The sequence below is a fragment of the Nicotiana sylvestris genome, chromosome 3 (assembly GCF_000393655.2).
Source record: "Nicotiana sylvestris chromosome 3, ASM39365v2, whole genome shotgun sequence".
NCBI lineage: Eukaryota > Viridiplantae > Streptophyta > Magnoliopsida > Solanales > Solanaceae > Nicotiana > Nicotiana sylvestris.
In genome coordinates this window covers 132,642,393-132,659,459 of record NC_091059.1, presented here as the reverse complement: position 1 = coordinate 132,659,459, position 17,067 = coordinate 132,642,393, and the positions used below count along the sequence as shown (strand labels likewise).

The following is a 17,067-nucleotide window of genomic DNA, read 5'->3' as shown; positions in this document are numbered from 1 at the left end:
TGTCCTTGCTGGCTTGTGCAATTTCCTGCTCTCTATCTAAATCTCTCCCATTCCGGAGACTTACTGCCATCAGCTGATTCGGGTTTTGGTCATTGGGGTTTATGTTTGTGTCTGTAGGCAAAGTTCCCTAAGGACGGTTGTTCAAAGCCATGGACAACTGACCCAGCTGCATTTTAATATTCTTTATGGCTGAATCATACACTGCCAATTTTTCCTGCACTTTATTATTTGTCCCAATAAGTTATTGAAGCATACCCCTGATTTCCACCATGTTGTTATCTTGCTGCTGAGGGGGTGGTTGGTATGTCAATTGTTGTTGATTTTGCTGTGGATAGCCCTGTGGTTTTTGATATGGTACTGGCACCAATTGGTTTTGAGGGTGCATACCCCCAGGCTGCTGTATATTAGGCCTGTACTGCTGATTTTGCTGCGGTCTCCACTATTGTGCTCCTTGCCTCCGACCCCCATAGTTGTTGACATAATTTATATCTTCCCTTGCCCTTGACTTTCACCTTCTCCGCTCCATGAACACACATAAGACTGATTAATACAAGGTGTACAAAATCCCCCATTTGTTGTATCAACAATGTGCACCTGTTTTGTACCCATCTCATCAATCTTCTTTGTCAATATGCTCATCTGGGTCATGAGTGTGGCCATGTTCTCTGCATGCGAATTATTTGGGTCAAGAGGAACTGAATGCACTATGGGTGCCAGTGTTGTACCTCTAGTCATCCACCCCGAATTTTGTGACATCTTATCGAGAAGGATTTTGCACTCAGTGAATGTTTTACTTAAAAATGCACCTCCAGCTGACGCATCCACATTTGCTTTCAAATTGTCAGCTAGCCCCATGTATAATCTCTGGCCGAGCATCTGGTCTGGAATGCCATGGTAAAGACACTTCACTAATATCCCTTTAAACCTTTCCCAAGTTTCTTGCAAGGACTCAGAGGGCTGCTGCCTATACTGCAATATGTCATCAATCTGTTTTGTAGTCTTGTTAGGCGGATAAAACTTGTTCAGGAACTACTTGACTAATTCCTCCGAGGTGGTAATAGAGTTGATATGGAGCGAATGTAGCCAACCGAGAATGGAAACAGTAGCAGCTTGATAGCTTCCGGAGTTGCATTTGGCTGCCTTTGGGTCATACAAATTGACAAAAAATTCTTCAAATGTTGTTGCGGGTCTTCAATGTGTGACTCGGAGAACAGTCCTTTATTCTGCAGCAGATGCAGCATGTTGTTGGTGATCTGGAATGTCTCCGCTTGAATTGCGGGCATAGCTATGGCAGTGGCCATATTATCAGCTGTGGTTTGTGCCCAGTCATAAAGTGCAGCTTCGGGCACAAGAGGTGCCACTCTTCTGACATTTAATTCAGCTGGCTCATTCCTGACGTTTCCGTTGACGTTATCTACGTCACCCATGTCAAATTCGAGTTGGTGTGATTGTTGAAGTCTTTTGTTGGCACGGTTCAATGCCCTGAATGTTTTCTCGGGGTCTGAGAGTCCTTCTAGCAGTTCTCCAGTCCTCAAAGAACTTCTAGGCATACACCTGCTTTCCACAAGAGTTCATATGTTAGAATTTCAATGAAAATATTGGGTATAGAGAAAACTGACTACACTTAAAATTTGTGTACTTCTCTTAATTGTAATTGATAACACCGTTAATTCCCCGGCAACGACGCCAAAATTTGATAACGCCAAAGTATGGCTTATACAAAGACACACACGGACGTAGCAAATATAATCTGAGTAGTTCTGCCCAGAGTCGAACCACATAGAATTAACCTATCAATTACTATTGACTGATTTACTAAATTCACAAAATCAATTTTCCCCAAACTTTGTAATTCACAATTAATGATATTTCTAACAACTAAAGTCCGAAAATAATTAACAGCTAAAAATTAACTATGCTTGATGTGTAAACAGTTGGAATAAGGTCTAAGGTAATAGTTTCTTCCGTTGGTGATTTCCTTGGTTGTACGTTTCTTATAGCGATGCCTTAGTTGTCTCTATCAATCAATAACTATCCGGCTATCATAAATCTCTCTCAAGCAATATGATAATTTATTAGACGTACTCTCTCAAGCTACGCTAGTTAGATTCACATTACCGTTCTTTTAGATTGCACCCGAGATATCGTTATCTCTAATCCAATCTCTAAACCCTCGGTTATGACTCTCGTCTATACTCCGGGAGTGATGTTGTTCAAATAACTACCTAAATATGCACTCTCTCTCAAGAAGATACATAATAAATAGGAACGGATAATTGAGGGCCCTTTCAACTAACCACAATCAAAACGTAGATGAACAAATAGAGATTAACAACCAATTCAAACTATATTAATATAACAACCAAGTCATCCCCAACTGGTTTCACCAAAACCTTAGATTAAAGTATTTAGCTACTCATGACAACGTAAGAATAAACTACGAAAATATTCATAATGGAAAAATTGCAAGAAAATTAGAAGAGAATAAGAACTATGATGTTTTGGGTGATCTCTCACACTTGTTCTTCTTGCCAAAATAATCTCAAAATAAGCTCCCTCTTCTTGGGCGAGTTTCCTACATCTTATAAGGGTTTTACAAAAGTTTTCCCGAATTGACACTTTGGCCCCTTAAATTCTGGGCTGTGAACATGCCGCCGCGGCGTCGACCGCGGCGCTGACCGCGGAGAACACTGCCTCCAACCGCAGTGCGTGTGTTGGGCCTTTTTGTCTCCGCGTTCTTTCTCTTTTTGCTCTTTTGTGTTTGGGTACTTCTTGAGTGAGGTGTTTTCTTCACGTTATTGCCTCTAAACACTTCATGTTGCTTCCTCACATCTTATATTCCCTGCGAAACCAAATAGCATTAATTAAAACATTTTATTGACAACTTACATTATAAAACAACAATAAAGCATGGACAATTATGGTGTAACTAACAACTATATAGCCTATTATCAATAACATATTCTACAACATAAACATAGTAAATGTTATATCCCTCAAACATATTCTACGGTAGATTTTCTATAAATTAGGAACTAGTTTTAAAAGTATCCCATATTAATGCAATCTCCAACTAAAAACAAACACCAAAAAGTAAGGGACTATCCTTATTTAGGGTAACAAAAAGCAAATCAATATAAAATGCAATTAATTATTTCCTAAACAATCTCCTTCTCCAATATCCTCTTCTCCTTCGACTATAGGATATCCTCGTATATTTTTTTCTTTTTGTTCCTAGAAGTGTAACTTTCAGTCATTTTATACAAGGTATAGTATTGATGGTATATTGGCTTTGACCAAACTCCACTTTTCAATTAAAAAAATTCTTTGATTCCAATATGAGTCAATATTACCTCAAATATGTATGCACACACAAATACAGCATCTATATACCTTTTTATATTTGGATAATGTCCAACACATATTATTTGTACGTTTAGTATACTTAATATACGTCATCATTATTTGTTTTACATTTGGAGTAATATATAACATAATCTATTTGCATACGTATAGTATACCTAATATATATTATATCTATAGTATATATATATTAGATATATTATATGTATATATATAATAAACTATACATAAATATGGTGATATAGTATATATGGGACGGCTGATATAGTAGAAAAGGGAAAAGGAGGTCCGGGACATTGGGATATAACAAAGTATTAATTAATGGAGAAATTAGACGAAAAATTGATATAGTAAATGGTTTTAGGTGAGAGATAATCTTGAGAGAGATATTCTGAGAATCTTGAGAGAGATTTTAGGATATGAAAACTTGTATATAATTTAATTAAAAGGTAAAATTTTAAAATAAATTGTATTAGATGTAATTTTGTAAAAGTAGTTATAGGGAATTTAAATAAGTCTTACAAAGATTGTATTCCATGTAAATTCCTCGTGATTTTGATACCATATATAACAGTCCAGCCCACTAGTCTAGACCCAAAACGAAGTCGGCTGTTAGACATTTGGAACAACGTTTGGTTGGATTTGAACAAAAAAGAACTTTTAAACGTGAACTTTATTTATATTAAAGATTTGTCAATAAAAATAGTTATTTCATTTAAAATATTAACTAGTATTCCAAGAATGCCACCCTAAATCAAGCCCTAGGTGAAGGTGCATGGCCATTAATTTGTGCCCCATTAATAGAGGACGAACTAACAAGAGGAAAATAAAATATATACTGTACTGTAGTAGAGAACTCCATTACCGGCACGCTAAAATATGGAAGTTGTAGTAATTGTTCTTTGTAATTTATTCTCTTGGGGACCCCACCATTTATTATTCTACTATGGATGATTCTAGACGAGCTTGGACTGTAGGGGACACTGTGTAATCCCTTCAACTTCAACGTACCTAGATAGCAGCCTAATGGACTACTCCATTTCTGTCCGGGCTTTAGCCCCGGTTGCTGAAATACTCTGCTAAAGAGTGCCAGTATCGCTATTTAGCAGGTCAATCTTCGATTAATTTCTTTTTAATATCAATAGTATGTACTAATTTGTTTAACATTTATTAAGTATCTAAAACACACGGAAGAAGAAGTACTCTAATTTCTTTTCTATTGCCCCTTTCCTTTTTTGCCAGTGAATCGTAAAAAAGGTAAAAGAATGAGACTTGGCTTTTGACTAAATCAGAACCATGCCCCGAATTCGTTCAAAAATAAATTGGTTTCATTAAACTTGAATCCCTATTTTACTTCTTTGATACTTTTTTCTTTGTGCTTTTTTTATATATTTAAAAAATGAATTAAATACCAAACCTAAAGCCACACATCTGATTAGTATGGGGAGTCTAAAGACTGAAATTTCCAACCACCGTCCACTAACTCCGACAGCGCGTTAATGGAGCCAGGAAAAATGCCAAATATAATAAGAAAAATAAAAAAGATGAAATGTAGAACAAGGAAATTCCACCTACCAGTAACTTTCTGAGTTTTTTTTTTCATTGTCCAACTGCCACTTGCACATTTGAGGTGTCAAAAAAATAAAAGAGAGGAGAGAACACACTATTAAAACCAAAACGAAGAAAAAGAAGTAGAAAAATAGGATTAAAAAATCATCATAAAGAACGTTTGGTTTACCTCGAATTGCAAGTTTTCAAACCGAACAAGTTTGGCAAACACGTGGTTGTGATGCTATTTGTCCGATTCTCCATCCCCTAACCCCAACCCCACCACCCTCCCTCCCCCATTATGACCCTATTTCCTCTACTCATCACTTTATACTCTGTTGAGTCAAAGAAAGAGTAGACATGACACATAGTGGAGTCTTGCAGCCTTCGTTCTACCCATATTCACACTTTGTAAAAGGGGTTGGAGCGTTCTTGACTTTTCAGGACAAGTAAAAAAGAAGGCATCTTTATTTTGTTTTCTTTTGTTGTTGGGGGTTTTATTTGGAGATCGAATTAAAATTGTTGGGTAAGTGGTTAATTTAGGTGGGATTGTGAGATGGAAAAGAAAAGGTCTTTGCCTGATTGGCTTCCTGCTGGATGGAAGGTGGAATTCAGAAAAGGAAAGAAAGAGAAGGTGCTTTCTTGCTTAATCTTCCATTTTGCTTTCTTTTTTTTTTAAAAAAAAATTCTTGTTTATTTTGCTTTTGGCTAATAAAAATTGATTCTTTTATGATTTCTGATTTTCCTGCTTCAACTATAATTTCTGTTGTTCTTGGCCTAATCTGTATTGTTTTGGGCACACAACCACAACTTTGCTTCACCTAACTATTTCAGTAACTAAGGGCTATTACTTTGTCTTCTCCTTGTAGCAAGAATTGGCAAGATTGATGCATGCTTCACCTGTATAGACAAAATAGGCAAAGTAATTGAACTTTGTTAGGGACGCTTTGTCGAGGTACATGCAAGCTTATTCGGACACCACAACCAGTTAAAAAGAAAGAAAAATAACAGGACAATTTGTGCGAGTTAGTCTTCTTGCTTTAACAAGGTTTAACTGAAGAGATGCTAGTTTGCTTGTGGCTGAAGCGTGTAATGCATTCAAATTGCACTTGCATGTCTAATAAGAACTGTTGCCAGTATACTACCGCGTAAAAGGGCAAAGCATTTGTTGAACCTCGTAAAGCCTTGGGTAGCATATATGAACGGCCTAGTTCTAGTGATTGGTTGAACTTTAGTATATAAGCCTCTTATGCATCATTTTTCACCTGTGGCCAGTGATACATCACATACCAAATTGTCTCTGTCAAGACTTCCTTTATATCAATTTTACTTTTGCGGGAAGTGGGTTGCTGGGGTGGTCTTGAGGAGTCATAGTAGTGTGATATGTCAGCCATTGCATGTCAAGTTTAATCATTTTGATTTGGTCCTCAACTATTGTCTCCTCTATATCAAGGATTAAATTCCCTTGGTCAGATTATGTAATGGATTGAATGATCTTAGCTTTATGGTAAGAAGCGTCGTGTCTTGTCCTTGGTGAGATATCAGAGGCGGATCCAAGATTTGGAGGTTGCCGGTCCGATATTTTTTTGAACATTAAAGTGTTACTATGCACATAGTCCAAATAATAAGGTAAACATTTGGTCGATTTGATGAACCTTAGGCTTCAATTCGAATTATTTGCCTTTTCAATTTATATAGAAAAATAGATCGAACGAAACAAATGAACTATAATTATGACTACATGGAACAAATTATATGACTTCCAGCAATATTACTAGTATCATAAATTTTTTCCTTCCTATATAGTGCTCTATAAATGCCTTCATTATTAATCTATCTATATGTAGAAGATTTTAAATTTTCAAGCACTCTTTTGCATAGCTAGCCAGAAGAGATCAAACACTCTTCTTTGAGTTCAAGAAGAAAAGAGACAGAAGAAATCATGCCCTTTGTAAATTTTCATACATGTACGAAAGAGAAGTTCAGAATAGTGATCTCTAAATTACTTGTCCATTTTAAGGGAGTGGTATTTAGATCAACCCTAATCCCATGATATTTTCTCTTTTCTTTACTTACCCTTTCTTTTTGGGTGCAGATGCAGAGTTAATTGGTACAAAAAATTAGAAAAGAAAAATGAGAGATAAAATGGAATAACAACATGCATCCACAACAACCTATTAAAGGAAAATGTCAGCTAGTGATCAATCCAAAGTGAAACAAAATTTGAGTTTGAGAAAATAGGAGAAAAAAGTTAAAAAGAAATTAGAAGATGAGACAGGAACAATTATTTCCAGAAACTAGAAGAGAATTAGTGTAGTTGCGTGGATGCTACGAAATTTAGATATTTAGAGGAAGAAAGACATTGATAAAGGAAGGGGAGAACACCTTATCAAAAAAAAAAAAAGGAAGGGAAGGGAAGAACAATTAGAGAAAGAATAAGAAAAAGCACGCCAAAAGTGTTGGAAAAAGTCTCCAATAAGGCTCGATTCCTCAACACCAAGGAGGAAATTCTAACTTTTTGCCACTAGCACCTTGGTATCTTTTGTTACTCCGGGTGGCACTACAAAATAATTATACTTTTTCTTGTATACAGATACATATATATACACACTGTTTTGGCCGAATCTGCGGGTGGCGTACCACCCCCTCGGGCCTTAATAGATCCGCCCCTGGTGATGCTAAACGGTTCTCACGTTTGATGCCTTTAGTTTTTTCTTTTATTCTTGTTTTTGCTTATTCTCTGTCTCTGAATCTTTCAACATTATTCCAGCCACTAAAATTGATCATATATTGGAACTTTACACAGGAACTAGACATGATTCGCTGCTTCTGCTATTTAAATTGTAGCAATTGTAGCAAGCTATAGCATGTTCTTTTTTCCCAAAGTCAGTCTCCTAGCATCTTAATCCCCTAATCCTTTAATTTTCTTAAACCATCCATTATGCTGATATTACTGTGGCACATCTTCAAGCTGCTGTAATCTAAGATTTTGTCTTGTACATTGATGCATATTTTATGTCGTTTGATTTGGGTGACCTGCTATTTTCTTTATGGAGGATAACCTGCTTATTGTTCATTTGGTGTTTTAGGAGTAGGGAGACACAAATGAATCTGATGTTCCATTTTGTTTAATGAGGAGAGAATTCAAGATTCTTTAAAAGTGTGTGGCAGGGAGTCAGCTCAGTTACAAAGTCTGCTGTCTTACAACCCAAACTGTAGAGCAATTTTGAAAGATTCTACGCCTTCAAATACCTTTCCCTATCTCATATCACTCTAACCACTTCATCTTAGCCTTACTGCCAAAATGGACAAACTGCATAATGCAATATTTTTTAATAGCTAATACCAAGTCTGCGATATTTGCTGTATGCCATTATAATTCTCTTTTACAGAAAAACGTATAGGTAATGGGTGGATTATATTTCTTCTTTAAGAAGGTATATGTAGCTCTATAACAGTCCTAACCCTCTTATCCATGCCAACCTAGTTCTCACGCCACCACTTGCAACTTTCCTTGCTGTGCTATATCTTCTTCCTAATACTCAGTATGAAGCATTGCTCTTTTACCTCTTGAAAGTCATGTGAGGGCTTCGTTGATTCTAACTTAAAGAAATGGGGTGCATAAATTGCTAATGGCAGTTCCTGAGATTGAGTCATAAAAGTTTCTTTTCTCCCGCCTTGAATCCATGCACATTTAAGAATGGAAAAGTGAAAACAATAATATTGTTATTCCTCTCCTTTTTGCTGGTTCCTGACATGTAAACATGCATTCTGCATTTCTGAGTGTATCTATTGTGTTTAATTGCAGTGGTATAGTGATCCCTCAAAAGAACTCAAATTCAACTCTAAGACGGACGTTCTTCGCTATCTCAGCAGTGTTGGCAGTAATTGTTCTAAAAGTTCTAATACGAAGGAGATGGAGAAGAAAGACACTGGAAAGGTCTCATTGGTTAATACATGTTTTCTACCATGATAGTGCAACCTTCTTTTCCCCCTTCTGTAGGGGAAACCTCCATTATATGGAAGTTCCCTCTCTCCTATTTTTTGCCCCCTTACAGTTCTCTTTTTTTCAACGATACAGTTTTCAACTGGGAAGGCTGCATCAGAAGGGTTACCACCAGGATGGATTAAGGAAATGAGGGTCAGGAGAAAGGGGCACAAAATCAGGAAAGATCCGGTACTAACTCCCTCGTTATTTTCATATTTCAACATCAACCAGCTTAGCAATTACTGGAAATGCAAATCCTTAACCTCTATTTTAAATTCAAATGTACTCCTTGGCTTATATCTTTCAATTACATTCTACTTGGAGTATGTGCTTATGTAATTACTGAACTACCTTTGCAGTATTATATTGACCCCGTCAGTGGACAAACTTTCCGCTCTATGAAGGAAGTTTCTCGGCTCCTTGAAACTAGAGAGTCGGGAAGAATTGAATCCAAGCCGGGGGATCAATGTCCTGGCACTTCAGAACTGGGAGAACCTTTTTCAACTGTAAGTGTGGATGTTTTTCACATGTTAGTTCTCATTTACTGGTATTATCCTTTACTGTGGTAGTTAAAAAAATCCTATATTTCCATAAGCTAGTTAGATTCCAAGACCTGTTTAAAATGATTTACGGACGTAATTAGTAATTTTCTGAATTAATGTGGTGTCAAAGAAAATTAAATTGTATGATGAAATTACACCTCAAATTGCTGGAATTTAGACAAGTAGTACATTAGAGATCATGATATCTATGTTAGTGCATGTGCTCATACTTGTACTTTTTCACTGACTTGGCCTTAGAAAAGAAGGTACAGTTCATATCCTACAAGCTTATTAGACATTCGTAAACCAACTGTTTACACCTGACTGTACGAATCTTTGTGAGGTTGTGGATATTAGCTGATCTAATTTGAGAGGAGAAAGCTCCCCAAAAAAAACATTCTATCTGTTGTCTTTTTGTCATTCTAAGCGTTTTTTGGTGATTTGATATGTAGCATCTTCTGGTCTCCATTTTGTTTGTATAAATAGTGGAGGAGGTCAGACTCTTAATACAGTGAATTCTTCATCAAATTATTAAACCTCACAACCTCATTTTTTGTTATAATCACTTGAAACTGTTGATTATATTCCCATTGCAAAAAGGGCACACTCCCCACACATAAAACTAGTGAGCAAGACTTCAAACCACTAGCAGCAACTGGAACAACAACAACAACAACTATGGTAATGCTTCAAATTCTCCATGGTAATTCTTCGCGATCTAATCTTTTTGTTTGTTTCTGGTATTTAGTTGACTGCTGAAGCTGACAAGCAGATATCGCTAGACAGTGATGCATCTGGCAAGGAAGTTGATTTGAGTCGGAAGCTGAAGTTGGGTGCTGAACATATGGTGCATTCCGGTTGTGTAGAAGGCAGTGTATCATCCTTTGAAGGTATTATTCAGAATTGAAAAGTTCTAAAATTTCAGTTTGATATGAAGTATTTAATGCTTTATTTATGTTCTAAAGTCGTCTAGTTATTATAAGTTTCCTTCCATTCCTCAGGTATAAATTTCGTTGTGAATTCAAGAATTAATTTACTGCTGAAATTCTTGGGGAAAAAGATTTTATATGATGGACTTTGATACTGCAGCCTCTAGATGGGTCAAGAGATATCATTTAATGTCATCAAAATTCAAATACATGCACTCATTTAAAGAAAAAAAAATTATTATATGCATGTCAAGTGTTTTTTAGTAGTTTATCAAAGTTGGTGGTTTTAATTTGGAAGTGAGAAATATTTCAGGTTTAGGAGGTGCTGTACCAGAGAATGCGGAAGAGGAGGATGATGGTAAAGTTGTTTCAGATCCTGTTAGTGGAGAAAATCAAGAAAAGCCATCACAAGATGGAGTGGAAAAGCATGACCAGAAAGCAATCCAGCGTAAACGAAAAAAGGGTATGAACTTGACTCACAGAAAATCAAAACGGCTTGCTGGTATTAAAGCTGATACATCTCTTCAGCTCCGAACAAATAATCAAGTCCATCTAGCCACAGTAAGACAGGAGGAAGAGACACAAGCTGCCACCACTAATAACCCTGTGAATTTTGTTGATACCAGTAAGCATGTTGCTACTGCAATAACTGGTACTATCAACGAGAAGGCAGAGATTGGGAATGTGACCAGCAAAAGGCAACAAGACGTTGTTACTTTGCCGCTAAAGGAGCGAGAACTGCCTTCTCCAGCTGAACCTGCAAAAACAAACCTTGCTAGCTGCAAAGGAGCTAAGAAAGGTGAAACAGCTCTCGAGTCATCTTTAAGTGACATTTGGACGGATCCATGCATAGAATTTGCAATAAAAACTCTAACTGGTACAATTCCGGTCATAAATGAAAAGAAAGTGGATAAGATCCCAGGTTCCAGTCCGAGCATGTCTTCTGTTAATACTCCTTCCACTGCGGGCTTACCTTCTGATGAAATATGGGCAGATCCTTGCTTCATGTTTGCAGTCAAGACTCTTACTGGTGAAATACCAATAGGGGACGACTTATGCTCTCAGAATATAGTACAGCAGCAATTCACTTCATCACAGTTCCAAGGAAATAATGGCGTAGTATTACCAAACATCAGATGTGAAGAGTTTGGCAAGGCCAATCTTTCACATTTTGGAGCACCGGAAAAGGCTTTGTACAAGCAACAGCCTGCAGTAGCAGCCCCCAACGCATATCAAAATTGTTGGTTTACAAAATTTGGTCCTCGTCGGCCTTCACCACTTTGCTGAGATAGACTATTATAGATTGTAACCTAGCTTAGGAAGTTCAACCTAGCTTGTAGTAGTATTGTAATTTGTAACACAGTGCCTAAGTTAGCATCAGGGTCTTCCACTGTGAACTCAAAATTTTAAGGCAGCTAGAGCTGCAGTAAAAACTATGATGTAAAAAAATTATTCATGGCCGGAGTGCCTGTTTCCTGTGTATTTTTCTTGATTGGGAACACTTGTCGCTAGTTCGAGCAGCTGTTTTCGTCCATTTTGACTAAAAGCTAAAACAACTGTTAAAAGTATTTTCTGAAGGGAATCCATATCCTTGTGCCTCAGAATTTTTGGTCAAGGATGCATGTGCTTGATTGATATATCCAAATAACTTCATATCAAGCACTGTACCTAAAAGGCAACTTTAGTTGGAGAATGGCAACTGAACTAAGTACTAGTTGAGTAGTAAATGAATCAAGCTATTCACATATGCAGTTTAACTTTATTACTTGATCGAGTTTCTTCACTATTTTTACAGCTTGTATGAGCTAAAATTGACGAAGAGTTCCTCTGTCCAAATTGTTTAATATAAACTTCGGTTACAAAAATGGAAATTAATTAATCTTAAGTCTATTAATTAACTTTATCTTTGAAAACCATATGAAAATTATTACTAACTCCATACTTCAACACAGCAATACAAGTACCAAACGCTAAGTGATGGTCACAGGCAAAGGTGAGGAATTTTCAATTTTCCAATTCTTATGTAGCCTCTAAGTTTAGCTTCTAGTCGCTTTGACAATAATTATTACTACTAACTCCATACTTCAACATAATAAAAGCACCTAACGGCAAGTGAAGGTCACAGGAAAATATGGGAGTTTTCCAATTTTTGGGTAGTCTCTAAGTTTACTGGTCTGATGGGCAGCGTGCCTTTTTGAACCTAAAGATGGGGATCGAAACTCACTCAAAGTTTTCTGCAGATTTCCGAGGATATGACCCTTGATAGGAAGGTCTGGAGGTTGGTACAATCAAAAAGGAATAGTAAGCAAAACTCTAAGAAACCAATGAAGAGAATGGTTTCTGAACAAGTATTTGCAGAGGGTAAATTGAGAGTTCAGAAAATAGAGAAGAGAGAAAGAAGATTGATTTTATTATCATAACCCCTAACTGGTACAACCAATCTCCTATATATCCTGTATCTAATAACAAACTAATAACAGACTGACCTTGCACTTAACCGACTAACTAAACCGTTATTAGCAATATGGTAATTGACAACTATATCCCTTACTTATTACAGCAGTGACAAAAATACCCTCTTGTATAAAATGAATATAACAACTATTCCCCCCTCGAAATGATCCTTGTCCTCAAGGATTGAAATGAGGAAACTGTTGCTGCAGGGCTTGTAAATCCATCCAGGTGTTATCAGCAGTTGAGCAATTGAACCACTTGACAAGAACTTGAGTGACTGGTCGGTGGTGCTTGTGGACCATTCTTCTTTCCACAATAGCCTCAGGTTCCAACAGAATGTGACAATTAGAAGATAATGAAATAGGAAGGTAAGGAAGCACTGGCTTATCTCCCAGCTTCTTTTTCAACTGCGACACATGAAAAGTGTGGTGAATTTTGGCATTAGGGGGAAGATCCAGCTGATATGCAACCTGCCCGATCTTCTTGATCACCTGAAATGGACCAAAATACTTTGGACTGAGCTTAGAATAATCATCCCAACACATCGAAATTTGTCTATAAGGTTGCAATTTAATGTACACCCAATCATCAACTAGGAAGGACCTCTCTGATCTTCTTTTATCTGCTTGCATTTTCATCTTGTCTGGAGACAATTTTAAATGATGCTTCAACACCCTGATTGTGGATTCCCTTGCTTGTAAGCTTCTGTCAACAGCCTCCACCATTGAACTCTGAGGTAAATATGGGAGATGGAGAGGAGGGCTCTGTCCATACAATACCCCATAAGGCGTAGTTCTAGTGGAGTTGTGAAAGTTGGTGTTGTACCACCATTCAGCAAGTGGCAACCAAGCTGCCCAATTCTTTGGTCTATCTCCACACATACACCTCAAATATCCTTCTAGACACTTGTTAATAGCCTCCGTTTGCCCATCACTTTGAGGATGGTAGGCTGTAGAATGATGCAAGGTGACTCCTTGAAGGCCAAAGAGCTCCTGCCAAAATTTACTCAAGAATATAGTATCTCTGTCAGACACAATTGTCTGCGGCAATCCATGGAGTTTGTAGACATTTTCCATGAAAACTTGTGCCACCCTTTCCGCTGTAAATGGATGTTTCAATGCCATAAAGTGAGCATACTTACTCAACCTGTCTACTACCACCAGAATTGTTGTTTTACCTGAAGAATTAGGTAATTTCTCAATGAAATCCATGCTGATATCCTGCCACACTCTCTCAGGAATTGGTAGAGGTTGGAGTAGTCCTGGATAGGCCACATTCTCCACCTTGTTCTTCTGGAAAATCTCACACTCTTGAACATGTTTGTACACATCTTTTCTAATACCCCTCCAGTAGTAGACATTTTTTAGCCTGTGTAGAGTAGCAATGATACCTGAATGCCCCCGTAGTGCACTGTCATGGTGCAACTTAAGTAGCTCCTTCCTCAATTCTGCATCTCTGCACACAAACACCTTGCCCTTCCTGTATAGCAACCCATCTTTATAAACATAGTCTGGCCTACTATTGGGGTTTTACTGAAGTTGTTGAATCAATTTAGAAATCTTGCTATCATCCTTGTAAGAATCCTTGATCTGCTGTACAAACTGACCAATTACGACAATCATGAAGTATAACTTGGCCACTCGAGACAATGCATCTGCTACTAAATTCTCCTTCCCTTTCTTGTATACAATAGTGAAGTCATATCCCAAAAGCTTAGCTATCCACTTCTGTTGGCTGGGGGTAGATATCTTCTGTTCCATCAAGTATTTCAAACTATGATGATCAGTTTTGATAGTAAAATGCTTCCCGATCAGATAGGGCCTCCACTTCTGCACGACAACTACTATTGCCATCATCTCCTTGTTATACACAGATAACCTACTATGTTGAACTCCTAAGGCCTTGCTAAAAAATGCCAATGGATGTCCTCACTGCATTAAAACAGCCCCAATACCATCATCACAAGCATCTGTCTCGATCACAAATTCTTCAGAAAAGTTAGGCAATGCTAGAACTGGTGGTGAAGACATGACTTCCTTTAACTTGTTGAAAGCATTCTCAGCTATTTTGGTCCACTGAAATATTCCCTTTTTTAACAGATTGCTAAGAGGTCTAGCCAACAGTCCATATGCTCTTATAAACCTCCTATAGTATCCAGTGAGCCCCAGGAAACCCCTAAGCTCTTTCACATTTCTTGGAGGGGGCCATTTAAGCATACCTTCCAGCTTCTTAGGATCAGCAGACACTCCATTACCACTGATTGCATGCCCCAAGTACTCAACCTCCTTTGTTGCAAAAGAGCATTTACTCATCTTTACATATAGGCTATTTGATTGTAGGATCTGAAAAGCTATTTCCAAATGATTTAAATGGCTGGACCATGAAGGACTGTATATAAAGATATCATCAAAGAAAACCAAAATGAACTTTCTCAAGTGTGGCTGGAAGATGTGGTTCATTAGACTTTGAAAAGTAGATGGTGCATTTGTGAGTCTGAAGGGCATCACCACAAACTCATAATGTCCATGGTGTGACCTAAAGGCTGTCTTCTCAATATCAACAGGGCACATCCTAATTTGGTAGTATCCCGCTCTAAGGTCCAGCTTAGAGAAAAAATGAGCACCTCCCAATTCATCCAATAATTCTTCAATGACAGGTATTGGAAACTTGTTTTTGACGGTGGCCCTATTCAATTCTCTATAGTCAATACACATCCTCCACGAACCATCTTTCTTCTTAACCATGACTATCGATGATGAATAAGGACTCAAACTTGGTCTAATTACACCTGTTTGCAACAATTCTTGTACCATTTTCTCAATCTCATCCTTCTGAGAGGCTGGATATCGATAAGGTCTTACATTAATGGGAGAAACTCCCTCCTTCAAGACTATTTTATGATCATGACTCCTGTGAGGTGGCAGCTCACTAGGAACAACAAAAATAGGGGAATATTGATCAAGTATTTGCTGTAAATCACTAGGACAAGTCTTACCATTTCCTCCTAACTGCATCTCTGATAAACTGAGAGTCTGGGCAGCAGTATGCTTCGCAAAAGTCACTGTCATCATACTCAGCTGAGTAGGTATGTTTAACAATTTCTGCATCTTTTGACTGCTAACCATCTTGAAATCACCAGGTGGACTTCCCCTGAGTGATATCTCCTTCCCATTAATCTGAAATTCCCATCTTCAGTTGTCTGAAATTCTATTTGATATCTCCTAGTGTAATAAGCCACTGAATTTCCAGCACTACATCAGCACCTCCTAAAGATATCACCAACATGTCAGCCATAAAATCCACTCCCTGCATCCTCCACTTCACCTTCTTGCTCATGAACTTGCTATGACCCCTACTATAATTGGCAACAGCCACAGAGAAACTAGGAATAGTTTCCAACTGAATTCCTAATTTCCTTGCAACGTTCACATCCATGAAATTGTGAGTTGACCCAGAATCCACCAACACATGTACCATCTTCCCCTTTACAAACCCTTTTACTCTCATTGTTCTGTAATCTACTGTTCCATCCAATGCATGGACGGACATCTGAGGACTAAGATTGGACTCCTCAGTATTTTCTTCTTCCATTGCGGGTTCTTCCTCCTCTAGTACCTCAATATCTTCCTCCAACTCTAGAACATACAACTGTTTTTCTTCTTACAGTTATGACCTGGAATATATTTCTCATCACACCAAAAGCATAACCCTTTGGCCCTCTTGTTGTCCATTTCTGTGGCGGAAAGTTTTCTTGGTCCCTTTAGTGTAGAATGATTACTAGAATTAGAGTACTTTCCTCCATTTGAACCCCTACTGCTTTTAGGTCCCATTAAGTGATACTAACTTCTAAAATTTGAACTCCCAAAAGAACTTGGAGTGGGTAACAAGGGTCTAGAATTTCTTACCATTAACTGGTTCTGTTCTCTCTGCAACTTCACTGATTGTTCTGCTAATTTAGCAAGACTATAAGCTTTCATTAACGTCCTTGGTGCCAACATGCGGACTTGAACCTCAACCTCAGGTTTTAATCCATTCAAGAAACAACTGATAGAATATTCTTCTGTCAACTCTACTTGATTCAACAGTTCGTCAAATTTATCCAAGAACTCTTGAGCACTCCCATTCTGTTTCAGGCCCACAAGTTCAGACATAGGATCAACATACAGAGTATGCCCAAACCTAAGATGCAAAGCTCGAACATAATCGTTCCAATTTGGGAATTCCCTACCCAATCTTGACTTCA

The 17,067-nt window shown here is 37.7% G+C and overlaps 1 protein-coding gene across 2 annotated transcripts; it reads left to right on the top strand.

The window, feature by feature from the left end:
- Window positions 1-5,194: 5,194 nt before the first annotated feature.
- LOC104212769 (uncharacterized) lies at window positions 5,195-11,871 on the top strand. Of its 2 annotated transcripts, none has more exons than XM_009762125.2 (6): window positions 5,195-5,545; window positions 8,720-8,851; window positions 8,993-9,088; window positions 9,259-9,405; window positions 10,190-10,331; window positions 10,684-11,871. In XM_009762125.2, exons 1-6 carry the CDS (start codon window positions 5,468-5,470, stop codon window positions 11,655-11,657), a joined length of 1,569 nt encoding a protein of 522 aa, XP_009760427.1. In that variant the 5' UTR covers window positions 5,195-5,467; the 3' UTR covers window positions 11,658-11,871. The 2 variants fall into 2 exon arrangements, with proteins under 2 accessions (XP_009760427.1, XP_070027116.1); XM_070171015.1 differs by lacking the exon at window positions 5,195-5,545 and adding an exon at window positions 5,660-6,540.
- Window positions 11,872-17,067: the final 5,196 nt, after the last annotated feature.

Coding starts and splice junctions, on each gene's coding strand:
- LOC104212769 (XM_009762125.2), top strand. CDS start 5,468: ATGGAAAAGAAAAGGTCTTTGCCTGATTGGCTTCCTGCTGGATGGAAG. Junction 8,852..8,992: donor AGAAGAAAGACACTGGAAAG/GTCTCATTGGTT, acceptor TCAACGATACAG/TTTTCAACTGGGAAGGCTGC. Junction 9,406..10,189: donor TGGGAGAACCTTTTTCAACT/GTAAGTGTGGAT, acceptor TCTGGTATTTAG/TTGACTGCTGAAGCTGACAA.